Genomic DNA, 17,658 nt, shown 5'->3' with positions numbered 1-17,658 from the left:
GGAGGAAAAGGGAAGCAGGGGAGAGAGTGAGAGACAGAAAGAGGAAAGGGGCGGGGGTGATGGAAAGAGGGAGTACAGAGGAGTATGGGGACAGGGGAGGGGAGAACAGCCGGGAAATTGGCTTAAAAAGTAATGAGAAAAGACCTTTGTTGTTGTCTGCCATAAAAGCAATAACAGAATAGAGCCTAAATGGCAACCCACTCCAGCATTCTCGCCTGGAGAATCCCATGGAGGGAGGAGCCTGGTAGGCTACAGTCCATGGGGTCGCAAAGAGTCAGACACGACTGAGCTAATTCACTCACTTCAAGACAATAAACACATAAAAGTCCCCCAGGATTTTCAAATGCTCTTAACAAGAATTAATTAGTGGAATACCAAACTGCTCTTACCTCCATGCAGGTTTGCTGAGAGCACAAATGGATAGGTCTTCATCCAGCTCATTACAGCAATAGTTTCTGGTTGGGTGGGCTCTGTGATCTGAAAGAACTGGTCTGGGAAATTCCGATTCAGGTCAAAGTTGTTGCTGTTGTTTCTGCCGATTACACTTACTGGATCTCCTGTATGATAAAAGATTCAAATGTAAGCTATATTTCACTTACATTTTAATCCAGCACAAACGACTTCAGCTATCTTAACTCAAAGCTAAGTGTGAACACATTAGGCTTCACTATGATCAATCATACTACAACTGAAACTGAGCAGGACCCTGTGAGGCCTTCCCAGGTATAAAAGCTCCTCTGCATGCCCTGATTTTTGCTTGCATAAAAATGACTTTCATTTCTGAGGTCTTCCCTGAGATCCACAAGCAATGACTAGGGAAGTGAGGAAACTCAGAAACAAAGGAAAAGAAGCAAAAAAGGTAATGACAACAGTTCAGGATAAAACTGTCCTAGTTCCTCCTCAAGGATACACATAATCTGATGCATCTCCTTGAGTTGTTCAGCAGGAACCATAAGGGCCCTACTTAGTAGGAGAAGATGACTCTGCTGAGCACAAGCATGTAGACGCCAGACTGGTTGAAACCAACTGGTCAACCTTCAACTGAGATGGCTGATAATTAAGATTCCTAAAACATCATCCTGTTACATCACCACCAACCTGAAGAAAGTCATGTACTGTGCACCCTCACACCAAATGTTGCCTTTAAAAACCCTTCCATGAAAGCCATAGAGGAGTTTGGGTCTTCTGAGCATAAGCTACCCATAATCCTTGTTTGATGTCTGCAAATAAAATAAGTCCTGTACTTTACTTCACGGCAACCTGGTGTCAGTAAACTGGCTTTGCTGTGCGGCAGGTGAGTGGACCCAAGTTTGGTGAGGTAACATGATTAAAACACACTGTCTTTACATTTTTAAAAAAAATGTATCTCTTCCAGATCTTTTGGCTAGGAAGGTAAAACCATTAACCTTTCATTTCTGCCTTTCATCGTACTTTGAGGGGGAAAAAGCCCAATCATACGAATTATATGAAAATTTTGCTCAGTTGTCAATAATCTAAATACAATGGGATCACAGTATTAAGTGGGCAGGACTGATATGAGGGGGATTTTATTGTACTGATACATAGGTCACTAAACAAAGTTTTTAAAAAAAACAGACCAAATGAAAAGAAAAAAGCTGCAGTATGCTTATATTAAAGTAATCACTATTAAAAAGTAAAGTTAGTCAAGAACACAGTTGGAAGTTTAACCTGATGGAAGAGAAAGAGTTCAACTTGAGCTTATTCCATTTTACTAAGGGATAAGAAAATGAATGCAAGTGAGTAAAGAAAGCCTACTAGAAGACTCGCTAGTAGTATGAGTTCCATCTTTCCGAAAGATCTCAAGGGAGGAATGTGGAAGGGATTTGGGAGGCTGACAAAGAATGAGGTCCTTAAGAAAAGTGTAAGGCCGGACCCCAGTGGCCATCTTGGCTTCTCCTCCCTGGTGGCCATCTTGGCTTCTTCTTCTCTTCATTTCCCGCCGGCGGGAAAAAGTCCTGCCAGACCGTTGAAGAGCTTCTGACGAAACAGCTTTCGACAAGAAAACCCTCCCTCTTAGACTTCTGGAGCAACCAATCTGGTCTCGCCATCTCGACTAGCTGACCTATGAGAGACCGCCATCCCAGACCTTGGTTTTTTTGGCGGGGGGACGATTTCCGCTGTGAGATTATAAAGTTGCTCTCTGCCTTTGTTCCGCGAGGACTTCGTCGACTGCCCCCCTCCCCCAACTCTGTTGGGTCCTGGAATTCTGCCCGGGGCGCCTGGCCAGTAAAGCCTGTTACGTTATTTGGTGTCTGGGTTCTTTTATTTAACATCATTGGGACATTTCGACCTTACACAAAGAATCTAAATAATATACATATATAAGGATTAATCCAGTCATTCACTAATCGATTCTCTCAGTGTTTAATCAGCAACAGTAACAAACCATGTGGCTGCATAGTCAGATTGTGGGATCTATTCTATTCACTCGTATCACTGTGTGGAAGGAACCACAGGTTAGGAAAAGACGGATTCTCACTCTGCAGTATTCTGCATAAGGTGGCCCGTGTAATAAAATTGCTCTCCTTGCCCTACTGTGATGCCCCAGCAGAGACAGGCTAGCCTAGGGAAGGCAGAGGAATGGGAAATCAGTAACTTAGCAGGTTTAGCGGAGAAGGCAAGGGCAAGCCACTCCAGTACTCCTGCCTAGAAAATCCCATGGACGGAGGAGCCTGGTAGGCTGCAGTCCATGGGGTCGCTACAAGTCAGACATGACTGAGCGACTTCCCTTTCACTTTTCACTTTCACACATTGGAGAAGGAAATGGCAACCCACTCCAGTGTTCTTGCCTGGAGAATCCCAGGGACGGGGGAGCCTGGTGGGCTGCCGTCTATGGGGTCACACAGAGTTGGACACGACTGAAGTGACTTAGCAGCAGCAGCAGCAGGTTTAGACTACATACACATGCAGAGTAGAACTGGGAGTCAAAAAATTTTTGGTTTGAGTTTTCACTTATTAGATGAGGTTCCCAACAAAATAATTTAACAAAAATTAATGTTAAAATGGAGCAATTTATTAAAATCTTCCATTATTTTAGCAAATAAGAACCATTACCAAAGTGGAGACTTCATTAAATATAAACTTGATGGCATAATTGTTGAATAAACTAGCCTATCTTATAAGAATACAAAAGCTAAAACCAATGATAAATTATAAGAATAAAACAGGAAGAAATTTTAGGGAAACAACCAGTTCAAATTATTTTCTATGCTCAGATAATTATGCCCTATGATAAACAATGGACATGAGTCTGAGCAAACTCTAGGAGATGGTGAAGGACAGGAAAGCCTGGCCTGTTGCAGTACACAGGGTTGCAAAGAGTCAGGCATGACTTAGCAACTGAACCAAATGATAATCAAAATGATTAAGCATTAATAGACAGCTATTCTTTACCTTCCTGGGCCTTTTCATACCCATCAGGATTCATGGATGGCATAAGGTGAATTCTAGTGTTAAGAACCAAATCTGTTACTTCAGGATCTGTGCCAAAGTTCTTACAAAGGTATTCGATGAGGTTCAGCAGCAGTTCTCTTCCAACCACTTCATTTCCATGCATATTTCCAATGTACTTAAATTCTGGTTCACCTGAAAACAGAATTACATGAAGACCTTTTTTTCCTCTTCATTCATCCTAGACTTGCTCACTTTTCACCCAATACACCAAGACCTTGAACCAAAAATTTAAGCTATATTTTGACAAAAGAAACAGGAAAAAGCATCTTATAAAGCACCTTCATTACTACTGCATGTCAGATAGTAAGCTCAAAGTAAACATATATTATATGAATATGTATATATACACATAAGGGCTTCCCTGGTGGCTCAGTGATAAAGAGTCTGCCTGCCAATGCAGGAGACACAGGTTTGATTCCTGGGTCAGGAAGATCTCCTGGAGAAGGAAATGGCAACCCACTCTAGTATTCTTGCTTGGGAAATGCCACGGACAGAGGAGCCTGGTAGGCTGCAGTCCATGGGGTCGCAAGAGTCAGACACGACTTAACGACGAAACAACATACATATATACATACATACATACATATATCATATGCTACAAAAATAAAAATACTATTAGCAGGAAGAATCTAATCTATGTGTGTAGTATGCTAAATATGCTGCATAATACATAAGTCGCTCAGTTGTGTCCGACTCTCTGCGACTCCATGGACTACAGCCTGCCAGGCTCCTCTGTCCATGGAATTCTCCAGGCAAGAATACTGGACTGGGTAGCCATTCCCTTCTCTAAGTGATCTTCCCAATCCAGGGATTGAATCCAGGTCTCAGTCTCCCACATTGCAGGCAGATTCTTTACCATCTGAGCCACTAGGGAAGCCCATGGTGCATAATATGGATTATCAAATGCATTTTTTTTCCTAGCAGAAGATTGGTTCCATTTTTTTTGATCCAGTTATAAATACTACAGGTGACCTTTCTAGATGAAGCAAAGAAATACAGCCCACAGCTCTGAGAAGCAATACTGAAATTATGTGTGAAACTATACCAATTACCTGGTTCATGGACACCTGGGTTATCAGATATCTCCATTACATAAAGTTCTCTTGACTCTACTGATTTTCCCAATGAATAAAGTCGGGTGATGTTAGGATATTCATTGGCAAACCTTCTCAAGAAGATTTCCATGTCAGGGAAATGGTGGTGGTGAAAGTCCTGTGGTTGAATTGGCTGGTGGGTAGACTGTGTTCCAAGAGGACTATTAAGTGTAGCAACTGTGCTAGCTGTTACTACAGCCTCAGTTGTGTCAGGGATTACTGAAGCCACAGTCGGTCGTAGGGGAAAATTCACCTTTGTGGCTGGTCCTTCTTTCACTATGATATTATTAACGGTCAGTGGCATATATCTGAAAAGAAAAATTCGAAAAAGTAGATGGGCTTGGAGTTAAACTGAAACAGACAATGCTTTAACATTATAAAAGCACAACAGCCTTTTCATACTCTTGCACTGTCTCTCAAAAATCAAATCAAATAAAGAGAAATGTGCAAATTCAAGACTTTTAGGATATTATTTCACAAGTAATCGCAGATTAAGTCTTTAAAGAACTATTTCTCTTACCATCCTTTCAGGTTCCACACATTAGAATGCTTATAAAAATTTATGAAACCATTCCTATAATACTCAAGGTAGGGATAAATGATCCGATTCTTCATAGCGCCTTACTAAACTGACATTCCAACTACTTTACCAAATATGAAAGTTCAAAACTGAAGGTAATTTATTTGCTACAGGTAAATCCTTGGCAAAATGAGCTTACAGAAAGGCTTCCTGAGGGCGTAGGTAACCACTCATTTGGTGTATTAGAAAGCTGATGCTAAGACAGCTCTTCAAAGTGTCTTTTGTAGAGTCCTGAGTTTTTTGTACCCTGGTATTCAATTAGCCTTAAGCTTTTAAAACTCCTTCCTCCCAATTTTACAACTATGCTTCATATCCAGTTGTATAGTTAATGTGACAAAAGACTCTACTGTAGTATTTTCTCATTACAAAAGGGGGAAAAAAATCAGAAAACAAGGAAAAACAAAAGCCAGATATAGTAAGATCTCCCCAAATGTATTTCTGTCTAGATATAAACAGAAGCTTGACATTTTAAGAGTCTAGTTTAAATTCTTATCTAGTTACGTTTAGAGAAGAGCTAACATCCATCCTGCTCAAACTCTTCCAAAAAATTGCACAGGGAGGAACATTCCCACACTCATTTTACAACAATCACCCTGATACCAAAACCAGAAAAAGATATCACACAAAAAAGAAAAGTATAGGCCAATATCACTGATGAACATCGATGCAAAAATCCTCAACAAAATTCTAGCAAAGAGAATCCAACAACACATTAAAAGGATCATACACCATAATCAAGTGGGGTTTATCCCAGTGATGCAAGGATTCTTCAATATACACAAATCAATCAATGTGATACACCATATTAACAAATTGAAAGATAAAATTCATACCCAGTTAAAACTGCTGTAATGTTATAAGTTCCAGGAACAAGTAATCTGTGGAAATCACCAAATCTTCCTGTTGTGATATTATGATTAATACCAGCCACTGAGATAGTTGCATTCTCTAAGCCAGCTCCTGTTACTGAATCTGTAACAAATCCTTTAACGCCAATGTGGACCTAGAAAAACAAGAATCAACATAGACTGCTCAGAGAGAGTCAATTTGGAAGGCAAGAGAGAATAGCCTCTCTGCATTGATGCTAGAATTTCTCAAAAATGAAGTTATTCCTCTAGCCCTCTGAGACATTTTTCAATCCCTCCAAGTTAAAATAAAATACAGACCAAAAAGATTAAATCCTGAAACTTCAGTCATCTGAAACCTAGGCTGGTAAAGTACTTTTGAATTTCCCTCTTCTCAAAGCTAGACTTCTGCTTTTCTCAATGAGACACAATTGATAATATGTGGTATGTGTGCAAGCACGCTAAGTCGCTTAAGTCATGTCTGACTCTTTAAGAACCTATGGACTGTACCCAGCCAGGCTCCTCTGTCCACGGGATTCTCCAGGCAAGATGACTAGAGCGGGTTTCCATGCCTTCCTCCAGGATCTGCCCAACCCAGGGATGGAACCCGTGTCTCTTAGGTCTCCTGCACTGGCAGACAGGTTCTTTAGCACCACCTGGGGGAGGCCTCAATTTCTGATATATGCAATAGTATATTAGCCTGCCTGATATTTAAGTTAAACTTATGTTGTGGTTCATATGGTGGTAAAGGTTCTCTAGCAGATATGATCACATGGTGTTTTAAGAATCTGGTAATGCAACTTTTGCTAATTATTTACTTATTTGCTAATTATTTCAAGTTGTAGAAGTGTTGTAAGATAGACCAAGGAAGTTCTCGAGAGGCAAAGAGCTCAGGGGAAGGGTAATGGAGGCTTAGAGTATGTTCTGATAGATTCTAATACTTTCTAAAGATTATCTATCATCTTAAATAATAAAAAAAGACAAAGGGTATCTGGCATAGACTTGTTCATATACACAAATTTCCCCCCTATTTAATCAATTATTTCCATACCCACCCTTCCATATAGCTGCTTTTACCTTTTCAATCAATGTGATCAAAGACTCACGATTGTTCTCCCATTCGTGTCGAAGCTGTGAAGCAGGTGGGTACTTGCAACAGGATAGTTCTAATGTGATCTCAAAACAGTTGGCCCATACATAATTATAATCTTGCATACCACCTGAAACATGGAAGAAAAAGTAAGTTTATTCTCAGGATTCTACTCTCAAAAAGATCAAAGCCATCTCTGCCTATATAAACTCTCTTTCATTAAGTTGTTTGAAATCAGACAAGGCTCTTGAATTACAGAGGAGACTACCAAGGAAGGTAAAAGGAATACACACTGGAAAGGAATATACATAAAGGAAATGTATCTGACTGACAGGTAAATTTAGAAAGAGCATGAATATAACAGCTAATAATAACAGTAATAATGATAACAGCTCTATATTTGAATGTTTACTATATGCCAGTGTTACTGAGTCCAAGCTCCCTCTGCTCCCTCTACCACATGAGAGGCCAAAGTTGAGGCAAGGAATACAACTTTATTTGAAAAGCTGGCAGACTGAGAAGATGGCAGACTAATGTCTCAAAATAACCATCTTGCTGGGGTCTGGATGCCAGGTTCTCTTACAGAACCAGAGAAGCGGTGAAGAAGTAGTCAAAAGGCACAATAAAGAGGGACAGGCAGTGAGGAAGTAAAGTTTTTAAAAAGGGCCATCAGTCTTGCAAAGTATCTCTAGGAATGGGCCAGCCAGTGAAAGGGATGTGTTAATTTCTATGGACAGGGTCAGATTATCTGACAGGGTCAGAGCTGAACAAAGGCACTTTAGGTTGTTTTTTTTAAGTTTGAGATTTTATTTATTTTTATTTTTTGGCTGTGGTGGGTCTTCGTTGCTGCACATGTGCCTTTTCTAGTTGCAGTAGGCAGGGGCACTCTTTGTTGCAGTGCCCAGGCTTTTCATTGCAGTGGCTTCTCTTGTTGTGGAGCACGGGCTATAGGCACTTGAACTTCAGTAGTTATGGGATGTGGGCTCAGTAGTTGTGTTTCATGGGCTCTAGAGTGAGTGCTGGCTCAGTAGTGGTGCACAGGCTTAGTTGCTCCAGGGCATGTTGATTCTTCCTGGATCAGGGATCAAACCAGTGTCCTTTGCTTTGGGATTCTTAACCACTGGGAAGCCTGGCACTTTAGTTTAACAGTCAGAAAGAACGACAGGGTCCTTTGAGGCAGGTCAGTATGTATGATTATAATAACAAAAGCAACAATGTGCAAGTCAAAGAAACAGTTTCAGCAAGGAGTCAGAACTGGTTCTTCTCTGCAACCCAGCTCTGTTCTATGACCTTTAGACATATTATCATTTAGTCTTTACAACAACTTTATGATGCAGGTATTGCTATTTCACCCATTTTACAGATGTGAGAAGTAAGGCACAGAGAGGTGAAGATTTCTGACAGAATGAACATGAAAGATACTCAAGTGATCTTCAAGTTATGAAGGTCATTCGTGTCAAAACATTATTAAGGGCGTACTATTTTAACATGACTTACCAGGACTTCCCTGGTGGCTCAGACGGTAAAGATCTGTCTACAATGTGGGAGACCCGGCTTTGATCCCTGGGTCGGGAAGATCCCCTGGAGAAGGAAATGGCAGCCCACTCCAGTACTATTGCCTGGAAAATCCCATGGACAGAGGAGACTGGTAGGCTACAGTCCATGGGGTCGCAAAGAGTTGGACACAACTGAGCGATTCCACTTAATTCTAACTGTACTCTTCTGTACCACAAAGGTGACAATAAGGGTCTGAATCAAAATAGTAGAGTAGAGGGACTTCCCTGGTGATCCAGTAGTTAAGAATCCACCTTGCAATGCAGGGGACAAGAGTTCGATCCCTGGTGGGGAACTAAGGTCCCACAGGCCGCTGAGCAACTAAACCTGAGTGCCACAACTACCGAAGCCCACACATCGTAACTAGAGACTCTGTGCACCACAATGAAATATCTCACATGACATAACAAAGATCCTGCCAACTAAGACCTGATGCAGTCAAATAAATTTAAAAAAAAATTTTTTTTTAATTTAAAAAAGGTAGAGTAGAAAGTAGAGTAGAAAGATCCTGAGCTCTCAACCTCACATAGGCAAAACTACTTACAGAACAACTATCTCTGAAAACAACCTGAAGAAGAGCAGAAAAGATTTTCTACAACTAAAGATATAAAGAAGGAACCACAATAAAATGGGTAGGGAAGATGCAGAGATGCTCCAGTGAGGACCCACACCCCTGGAGTAATGACTCACTAGCAGGAAGACTATCAGCACTGTGGCAGTCATCCCTGGGGAGCAAGGAGTCCAAGACCCAGGGTCCCACATTAGGAAAACAAACCTCCAAAAAGTCTGGCTTGAAAACCAGTGGGGCTTATGTACAGGAGCATCAGAGTTGTAGGAAGTCAAGACTCTGCTCCTAAGGGTGCATGGAAAAATACACTCGCTCCAAGTCCCAGTACAGAGGCAACAGTTTGAAAGGCATCTGAATCAGACACATCTACTGATCTTAGAGAGCCTCCTGGAGAGGCAGGAGACAGCTGGGACTCCTCTAGGGGACTGAGATGCTGGCAGTAGCTATTTTTGTGATTTTATTCTATCATGCTGAGATGGGCACCATTTTGGAATCTTCCCTTGAGTCTGTTAGAGCTGGAGGCCTGCCTCACCCACCAGTGGTCAAACAATGCTGAGCATCACCACCAGTGTGCCTAAGCAGTTGGCCCTGCCACAACAAAGGAACAAGCAGCCCACATAGGGAACACCCATGAAGTGTCTGGTTTGGGTAGCCAGAGGGGAGCATGCTGCTGAGCCCATAGGAATTCTCCAAGATTGGAAGACATACAGACTTACCTTATACAAAGAAATCAACACAGAAAATCAGGCAAAATGAGGAGACAGAGGAATGTGCTCCACATGAAAGACTAAGACAAAACCTCAGAAGAAGACCTAAATGAAATGGAGATAAGTAATCTACCTGATAAAGAGTTAAAGGTAATGATCATAAAGATGTTCACTGAAGAATGAACGAACATGGTGAAAACTTCAACAAAGAGTTAGAAAATATAAAAAAGGACCAATTAGGGCTGAAGGATACAATAAATAAAATGAAAAATACACTAGAGGGAATCAACAGTATTATATACAATGGAATATTATTTTTAAACTTTTAAAATTGTATATATACAATGGGATATTACCCAGCCATAAAAAGGAACACATTTGAGTCAGTTCTAATGAGGCAGATGAACCTAGAACCTATTATACAGAGTGAAGTAAGTCATGAAGAGAAAAACAAATATCATAAACTACCTGGGTTCAATTCCTGGGTCAGGAAGGTCCCCTGGAGAAAGAAATGGCAACCCACTGCAGTATTCTTGCCTGGAGAAGCCCATGGGGAGAGAAGCCTGGTGGGCTACCGTCCATGGGGTCACAAGAGTTGGACACGACTTAGTGGCTAAACCACCACCACCAATACATATACATGGAATCCAGAAAGATGACACTAATGAACCTACTGGCAGGGCAGCAATGGAGATGCAGACATAGAGAATAGACAGGTAGACACAGTGGGGGGCAAGGAAGGAGAGGGTGGGAAAAATGAACTGAGCAGCATGGAAACATATATACTACCATATGTAAAATAGAAAGGCAGTGGGAATTTGCTATATGACCCAGGCAGTTCAAATCAGAGCTCTGTGACAACCTAGAGGGGTGGGATCGGGTGGGAAGTGGAGAGAGGTTGAAGAGGGAGGGGACATGTGTATACCTATGGCTGATTCATACCGATGTATGGCAGAAACCAACACAATATTGTAAAGCAATTATCCTTCCATTAAAAATAAATAAAATGTTTTTTAAAAAAAAGATGATGGCAAAAAAAAAATACACTAGAGGGAATCAACAGTAGATCAGATGATATAGAATACTAGGTCAGTGATCTGGAAGACAGAGTAGAGAAAAATCACCCAAGGAAAACAGGAAAAAGACAAGTGAGGACAGCTTAAATGACCTCTGGGACAACATCAAGCATACTAACATTTACATTATAGTGTCCCAGAAGGAGAAGAAAGATAAAAAAGAGAACTTATTTGAAGAAATAGTAACTGAGAACTTCCCTAACCAATGGAAGGAAACAATATCCAGTCCAGGAAACACAGATAGTCCCAAACAAGGTGAACTCTAAGAGGGAGACACCAAGACACATTATATTTAAAATGTCAAAAATTAAATATAAAGAGATTCATAAAAGCATCAAGAGGAGAAACAACTAATTATATACAAGGAAACTCCCATACGACTATCAGCTGACTTTTCAGCAGAAACTTAGTAGGCCAGTAGGGAATGACACGATATATTCAAAGTGCTGAAAAAAATGCAACCAAGAATACCCAGCAAGGTTATCATGTGAAGGAGTGATAAAGAGTTTGACGGATAAACAAAAGCTAAAGGAGTTTATCACCAATAAACCAGCCCTTCAAGAAATGTTAAAGGGACTTCTCCAAGCAGAAAAGGTCACAAGTAGAAATAAGAAAATGATAAAAGAAACAAATCTCAATGGAAAAGACAGTCATATAAAAAAGATAGTGGATCAACCACTTACAACATTAGTAGAGAGGCAAAAGTAAAGAAAGTAGAAGACAAAAGTAGTAAAATCTATTATCTTCCAAAATAGTTGTACCATTTTGCACTCCCATCAATAAAGAACGAGAGTTCCTGTCGCTCCACCTCTTCACAAGCATTTGCTGTTGTCAGTGTTCTAGACTATGTATGGCCTTTCTGATAGGTGTAGAGCGGTAACTTGTTTTAATTTACATTTCCCTGTTGACATATGATGTGGAATCTTTTCATGTTTATTTGCCATCTGTATATCTGTTGGTGAGATGTCTGGAGGTTTCTGGCCCATTTTTAAATGAGGTTGTTGTTTTATTAGTGTTGAGTCTTAAGTGAAAGTGAAGTGAAAGTGAAAGTCGCTCAGTCATGTCTGACTCTTTGTGACTCTTTGTGACTGTATAGTCCATGGAATTCTCCAGGCCAGAATACTGGAGTGGGTAGCCTTTCCCTTCTTCAGGGGATCTTCCCAACCCAGGGATCGAACCCAGGTCTCCCACATTGCAGGCGGATTCTTTACCAGCTGAGCCACAAGGGAAGCCCAAGAATACTGGAGTGGGCAGCCTATCCCTTCTCCAGCAGATCTTCCCGACCCAGGAATCAAACCTGGGTCTCCTGCAATGCAGGCGGGTTCTTTACCAACTGAGCTACCAGAGTTTTTAAATATATTTTAGATAATAGTCCTTTATCAGATGTAATTGCCTTCCTTTTTTAGGCTGAATAACATTTCACTGGATGTAAATACCACATTTTCTTCATTCATCTGTCAATAAACATTTAGGTAGCCTCTTGGCAACTGTGACTAACAAGCAGTGAACATGGTTGTACAAATTTTCAAGATCCTTTTTCCAATTCTTTTGTATTTATACCCTTAAGTGAGATTGTTGAATCATACGGTAATTCTATTTTTAACTTTTTGAGGAAGCTCCATACTGTTTTCCATAGCAACTGCACTATTTTATATTCCTACCAACTGTGCAAAGGGATTGAAATTCTCCACAACTCCATCAAACTTGCTATTTTAATTTGACTTTTTTTTTTTAATAGTGATCATCCTAAGAGGTAGAAAGTGATATCTCTTTGTGGTTTTGATTTGTTTTTCCCTGATAATGATATTAAGCATCTTTTCATATGTGTGCTGGTCATTGATGTTTTTTTAAAAAAATGTATATTCAAGTCCTTTGTCCATTTACTAATCAGATTACTTGTTTTCTGTTGAGTTGTATTCTGAATATCAACTCCTTATCTGATAATCAGTTTGCAAACATTTTTCAGTAGGCTGCCTTTTCACTATTGATTGTTTCCCTTGCTGCACAGAACATCGCAGGATTTTGAGCAGAGGTGTGATATAATCTGAACTGCCTTTTTTAAAGATCATTCTGACTGCTGTGTGAAAAAATGATGGTAGAGGAACAAAAAGAAAAGCAGGGAGATGAATTAGAAGAGAGTGATGGCTTCAGCTAGGATGCTGGTAAAGGAGATGAAGCAGAGAGATCTGGGTGTGAGAAAAGATTTGTTTAAAAGGAATCAAGGATGACTTCTTTAATTTTGGCTTGAGAAACTAGAGAGACAGTGTCATTAGTGTCATTAACTTAGAGGATGAAGGAGAACAAAGGAAATAGACATGGCAAGCCTAAGGTTTTGTCTTTGGTCCTCTTCTCTTACTTTACTTATTCCCTTGGTGTCTCATGCAGCCCCAAGGGGCTTAATATTATCTACAGGCTGACAATTCTCAAATTTCTATGTCCAATCTACACCTCTTTCCAGAATCCAGACTTGTCCATCCAATGGCCTATTCAATATCTCTACTTGGGTATCACAAACCTAACAATAGCCTCATCTTCCCTAAACCTGCTCCACCTGCAGTCTCTCCCACCATGGTCAACAGCACTGGAAGAATCTAGTTACTCAGGGTCAAAAGCCTTGGAGTCACATCTCACATCTAAAGCATCAGGAAATCATGCTAGTTGTAACTTGAAGATATATCCAGAATCCAAAGATTTCTCAACTCTACTACTGTCGCCATGATATAAGCCATGATCCTTTCTCCACCAGGACTTCTGCAATCACTCTTAAAAGGTCTCCCTGTTCCTGCGCTAACATTTCTGTGTTCTTTTCTCCAGAGATGCCAGAGTAATTCATCTAAAATGTAAGCCAGAGGTTATTCCCCTATAGAATGACTTTCTGTTGCATTCAGACTAAAAGCCAAAGCCTATGGCGCTGCATCATTTGTCCACTACCACTCCCCTTCCCTCTCTAACCACCTTTTACACTCTCCCCATCATCATCTCTCTGCACCAGCCACACTGGCCACCCGGCTGTTCACCGGATACACTAGGTACCTCCTGACTTTGGGTCTTTGCTTTAGCTATTCCCTTTGCCTGGTGTGTTCTTCCCCCAGATATCCCTACTTGACTCATTCCCTCACCTTCAGCTCTTTGCTCCAATTTCAACTTGACAATGAGGTTCACCCTGATCTCCCCACTTAGTTTCTAGTCACTTCTCCCCATCACTGTCCCCAAACCCATCTCACAAGCACTCACAATTCCTCTCACCCTTTTTTTTTCTATAGCACTTTAAAATTTACCTATTATGTTTATTATTTATTGCCTGTTTCTCTTTGCTAGATTATAAGCAACACAAGGGCAGAGATATTTGTTATACTCATTGAGATAGTCCAAGCACTAGAACAGTACCAGGCACATGGTAGTCCTTCAATAAATATTTATTGAAGTAATGAAAGTAAGTAGGCTAGGACAGTGAGAAATTAAGATTTCTATTCTGAATGCATTAAATGTGAGATTCTCATTGACCATCCATGTGCATATGTCAAATAGACTGTCTTCCTAAAAGACATGAGCAGGTTTACCATGACTACAAGCCTGGTAACTTTGTCTTAACCTTTTTTTCTTAGAAGGCAAGCTATCCATCTCTGGTTTTCTCTTATCTCCCAGCATCTTGGCACTCACTTTGGGTCTGGCAGAAAAGGTGAGAGGATGATTTTTCATCTCCCTACCAGTCATATTTTAGGGCTTCCCTGGTGGTTCAGACAGTAAAGAATAGGCCTGCAAAGCACGAGACCTGGGTCTGATTCCTGGGTCAGGAAGATCCCCTGAAGAAGGGAATGGCTACCCACTCCAGTATTCTTGCCTGGAGAATCTCATGCACAGAGGAGCCTGGTGGGCAACACTCCATGGGGTCGTAAAGAATCGGACTCAACTGAACGACCGACACTTTCCCTCACCAGTCACATTTAGTCATTTAGTGGCGTTAGTCACTTTCGGTCATTAATGACCTCTGATCACCTTTGTAACTCTGACGTGCCTGTACATATGTGGACATATGTATGCTGTTGCTGCTGCTGCTAAGTCACTTTAGTCGTGTCCAACTCTGTGTGACCCCATAGACGGAAGCCCACCAGGCTCCCCAGTTCCTGGGATTCTCCAGGCAAGAACACTGGAGTGGGTTGCCATTTCCTTCTCCAATGTGTGAAAGCGAAGTGTGAAAGTGAAAAATGAAACTGAAGTCGCTCAGTTGTGTCCGACCCTTAGCGACCCCATGGACTGCAGCCTACCAGGCTCCTCCATCCATGGGATTTTCTAGGCAAGAGTACTGGAGTGGCTTGCCATTGCCTTCTCCGATATGTATGCTATTCCTCATAAATCATATTTATTAATCTCCAATATTTACTACTATACTGGTCACAGTACAATGGTCACTGTGTGTAAGTCATCAAACTAAGATTATAGGGATCTATAAACAGGAGACATATTTCCATTCCAGAGATTAGAGTCTTGAGGAAAACAAATACAGAACAGTAAAACTAATTTCAGAGCAATACAAGTGTGAACTAATCTATTTTTCTGCATATGTAAAACTTAATAGGAAAAAATTATTCTCATCTAGGGAAAAAGGACTTAATAGCTGTATTAAATTGCAAACACAGTCAACTCACACTTTAATTATGCCAGAAGGCAGTGAAGTAGACTCTTATAATACTATAATCACCAGGCTTCATTCTGGCATTCTTTTGTTAACCCCTTAACTGTCTTACTTCAGCAGCAATTTAAGAAATACTAGCTAAGAGCAACAAGAAGACAAAGTTACATGAATTTCTGTGTTAAGTTCAGGCCTAAAGATTTTATATACATATGCTAAATTGTTACCCAGATATATTCTCTAAGCCTTTATTTTTTTACCTTTTTTTAAATCTCTTTTTTTTCACTTTTTTTAAGGCAGTTTTTTAATCAAGAGATATTTTACAATTTTTAGGTAGCTAAATTTATCATTCTTTTCCTTTTATGGCTTCATAATACTTTGCTGTCTAGAAAGGCTTTTCTCATCCTGAGTATAAAAATACTTGTTGGCTTCTGGTTTTGTTTATGGCTACATTTTTACATCATGTTCCATATGGACTTAAGACTTTATTTGGTATGATCTGAGGTAAATTTCACCTATATTTTTGTCTCAAAGTTAACCAGTTATCCCTATAATTCTTTCCCCATTGTTTTAAATGTCTTTAATTATATACCAAATGCTTTTGTTTCTGTTACTATGCTCTCTATTTTGTTCTGCTGGTCAATTTATTTTGATATCTTAATTACAGCGATTTAGTAAGCATGGTGTTATAACACATTGTTCAGTTCAGTCACTCAGTCATGTCCCACTCCTTGTGATCCCATGGACTGCAGCACGCCAGGCCTCCCTGTCCATCACCGACTCCCAGAGTTTGCTCAAATTCACATCCATTGAGTCGGTGATGCCATCCAACCAACTCATCCTCCGTCATCCCCTTCTCCTGCCTTCAATCTTTCCCAACATCAGGGTCTTTTCCAATGAGTCAGTTCTTTGCATCAGGTGGCCAGAGTACTGGAGTTTCAGCTTCAGCATCAGTCCTTCCAATGAATATTCAGGACTGATTTCCCTTAGGATGGACTGGGTGAATCTCCTTGCAGTCCAAGGGACTCTCAAGAGTCTTCTCCAACACCACAGTTCAAAAGCATCAGTTCTTCACCACTCAGATTTCTTTATAGTCCAACTCTCACATCCATACATGACTCCTGGAAAAACCATAGCTCTGACTAGATAGACCTTGTTGGCAAAGTAATGTCTCTGCTTTTTAATAAGCTGTCGAGGTTGGTCATAACTTTTCTTCCAAGGAGCAAGCATCTTTTAATTTCATGGCTGCAGTCACCATCTCCAGTGATTTTGGAGCCCAAAAAAATAAGGTCTGTCACTGTTTCCCCATCTATTTCCCATGAAGTGATGGGACTGGATGCCATGATCTTAGTTTTCTGAATGTTGAGCTTTAAGCCAACTTTTTCACTTTCCTCTTTCACTTTCATCAAGAGACTCTTTAGTTCTTCTTCGCTTTCTGCCATAACGGTGGTGTCATCTGCATATCTGAGGTTATTGATATTTCTCCCAGCAATCTTGATTCCAGCTTGTGCTTCATCCAGGCCAGCATGTCTCATGATGTACTCTGCATATAAGTTAAATAAGCAGGGTGACAATATATAGCATTGACGTACTCCTTTCCCAATTTGGAACCAGCCTATTGTTCCACGTCCAGTTCTAACTCTTCTTAACCTGCATTCAGATTTCTCAGGAGGCAGGTTACATGGTCTGATATTCCCATCTCTTTCAGAATTTTCCAGTTTGTTGCGATCCACACAGTCAAAGGCTTTGACATAGTCAGTAAAGCAGAAGTAGATGTTTTTCTGGAACTCTCTTGCTTTTTCAATGATCCAACGGGCGTTGGCAATCTGATCTCTGGTTCCTCTGCCTTTTCTAAATACAGCTTGAACATCTGGAAGTTCATGGTTCACGTACTGTTGAAGCTGGCTTGGAGAATTTTGAGTATTACTTTGCTAGCGTGTGAGATGAGTGCAATTGTGCAGTTGTTTGAGCTTTCTTTGGCATCGCCTTTCTCAGGGATTGGAATGAAAACTGACCTTTTCCAGTCCTGTGGCCACTGCT

At 40.6% G+C, this 17,658-nt stretch overlaps 1 protein-coding gene across 1 annotated transcript in view; it reads right to left on the bottom strand.

Annotated features, from left to right (window-relative positions):
- CPD (carboxypeptidase D) overlaps nt 1–17,658 on the bottom strand; it is a 71,252-nt gene that overhangs the window by 30,784 nt on the left and 22,810 nt on the right. The window contains exons 3-7 of the mRNA XM_055402802.2: nt 7,071–7,213; nt 5,982–6,151; nt 4,527–4,876; nt 3,415–3,606; nt 390–557 (exon numbers count right to left, since the gene is read on the bottom strand). Coding sequence (XP_055258777.2) covers nt 390–557; nt 3,415–3,606; nt 4,527–4,876; nt 5,982–6,151; nt 7,071–7,213 — 1,023 coding nt within the window. The remainder of the gene's footprint in view (nt 1–389; nt 558–3,414; nt 3,607–4,526; nt 4,877–5,981; nt 6,152–7,070; nt 7,214–17,658) is intronic.

The sequence above is a fragment of the Moschus berezovskii genome, chromosome 20, assembly GCF_049115385.1.
Source record: "Moschus berezovskii isolate FMDL1 chromosome 20, NW_MosBer_1.0, whole genome shotgun sequence".
Lineage (NCBI taxonomy): Eukaryota > Metazoa > Chordata > Mammalia > Artiodactyla > Moschidae > Moschus > Moschus berezovskii.
This window is presented reverse-complemented; position numbering and strand designations above follow the sequence as displayed.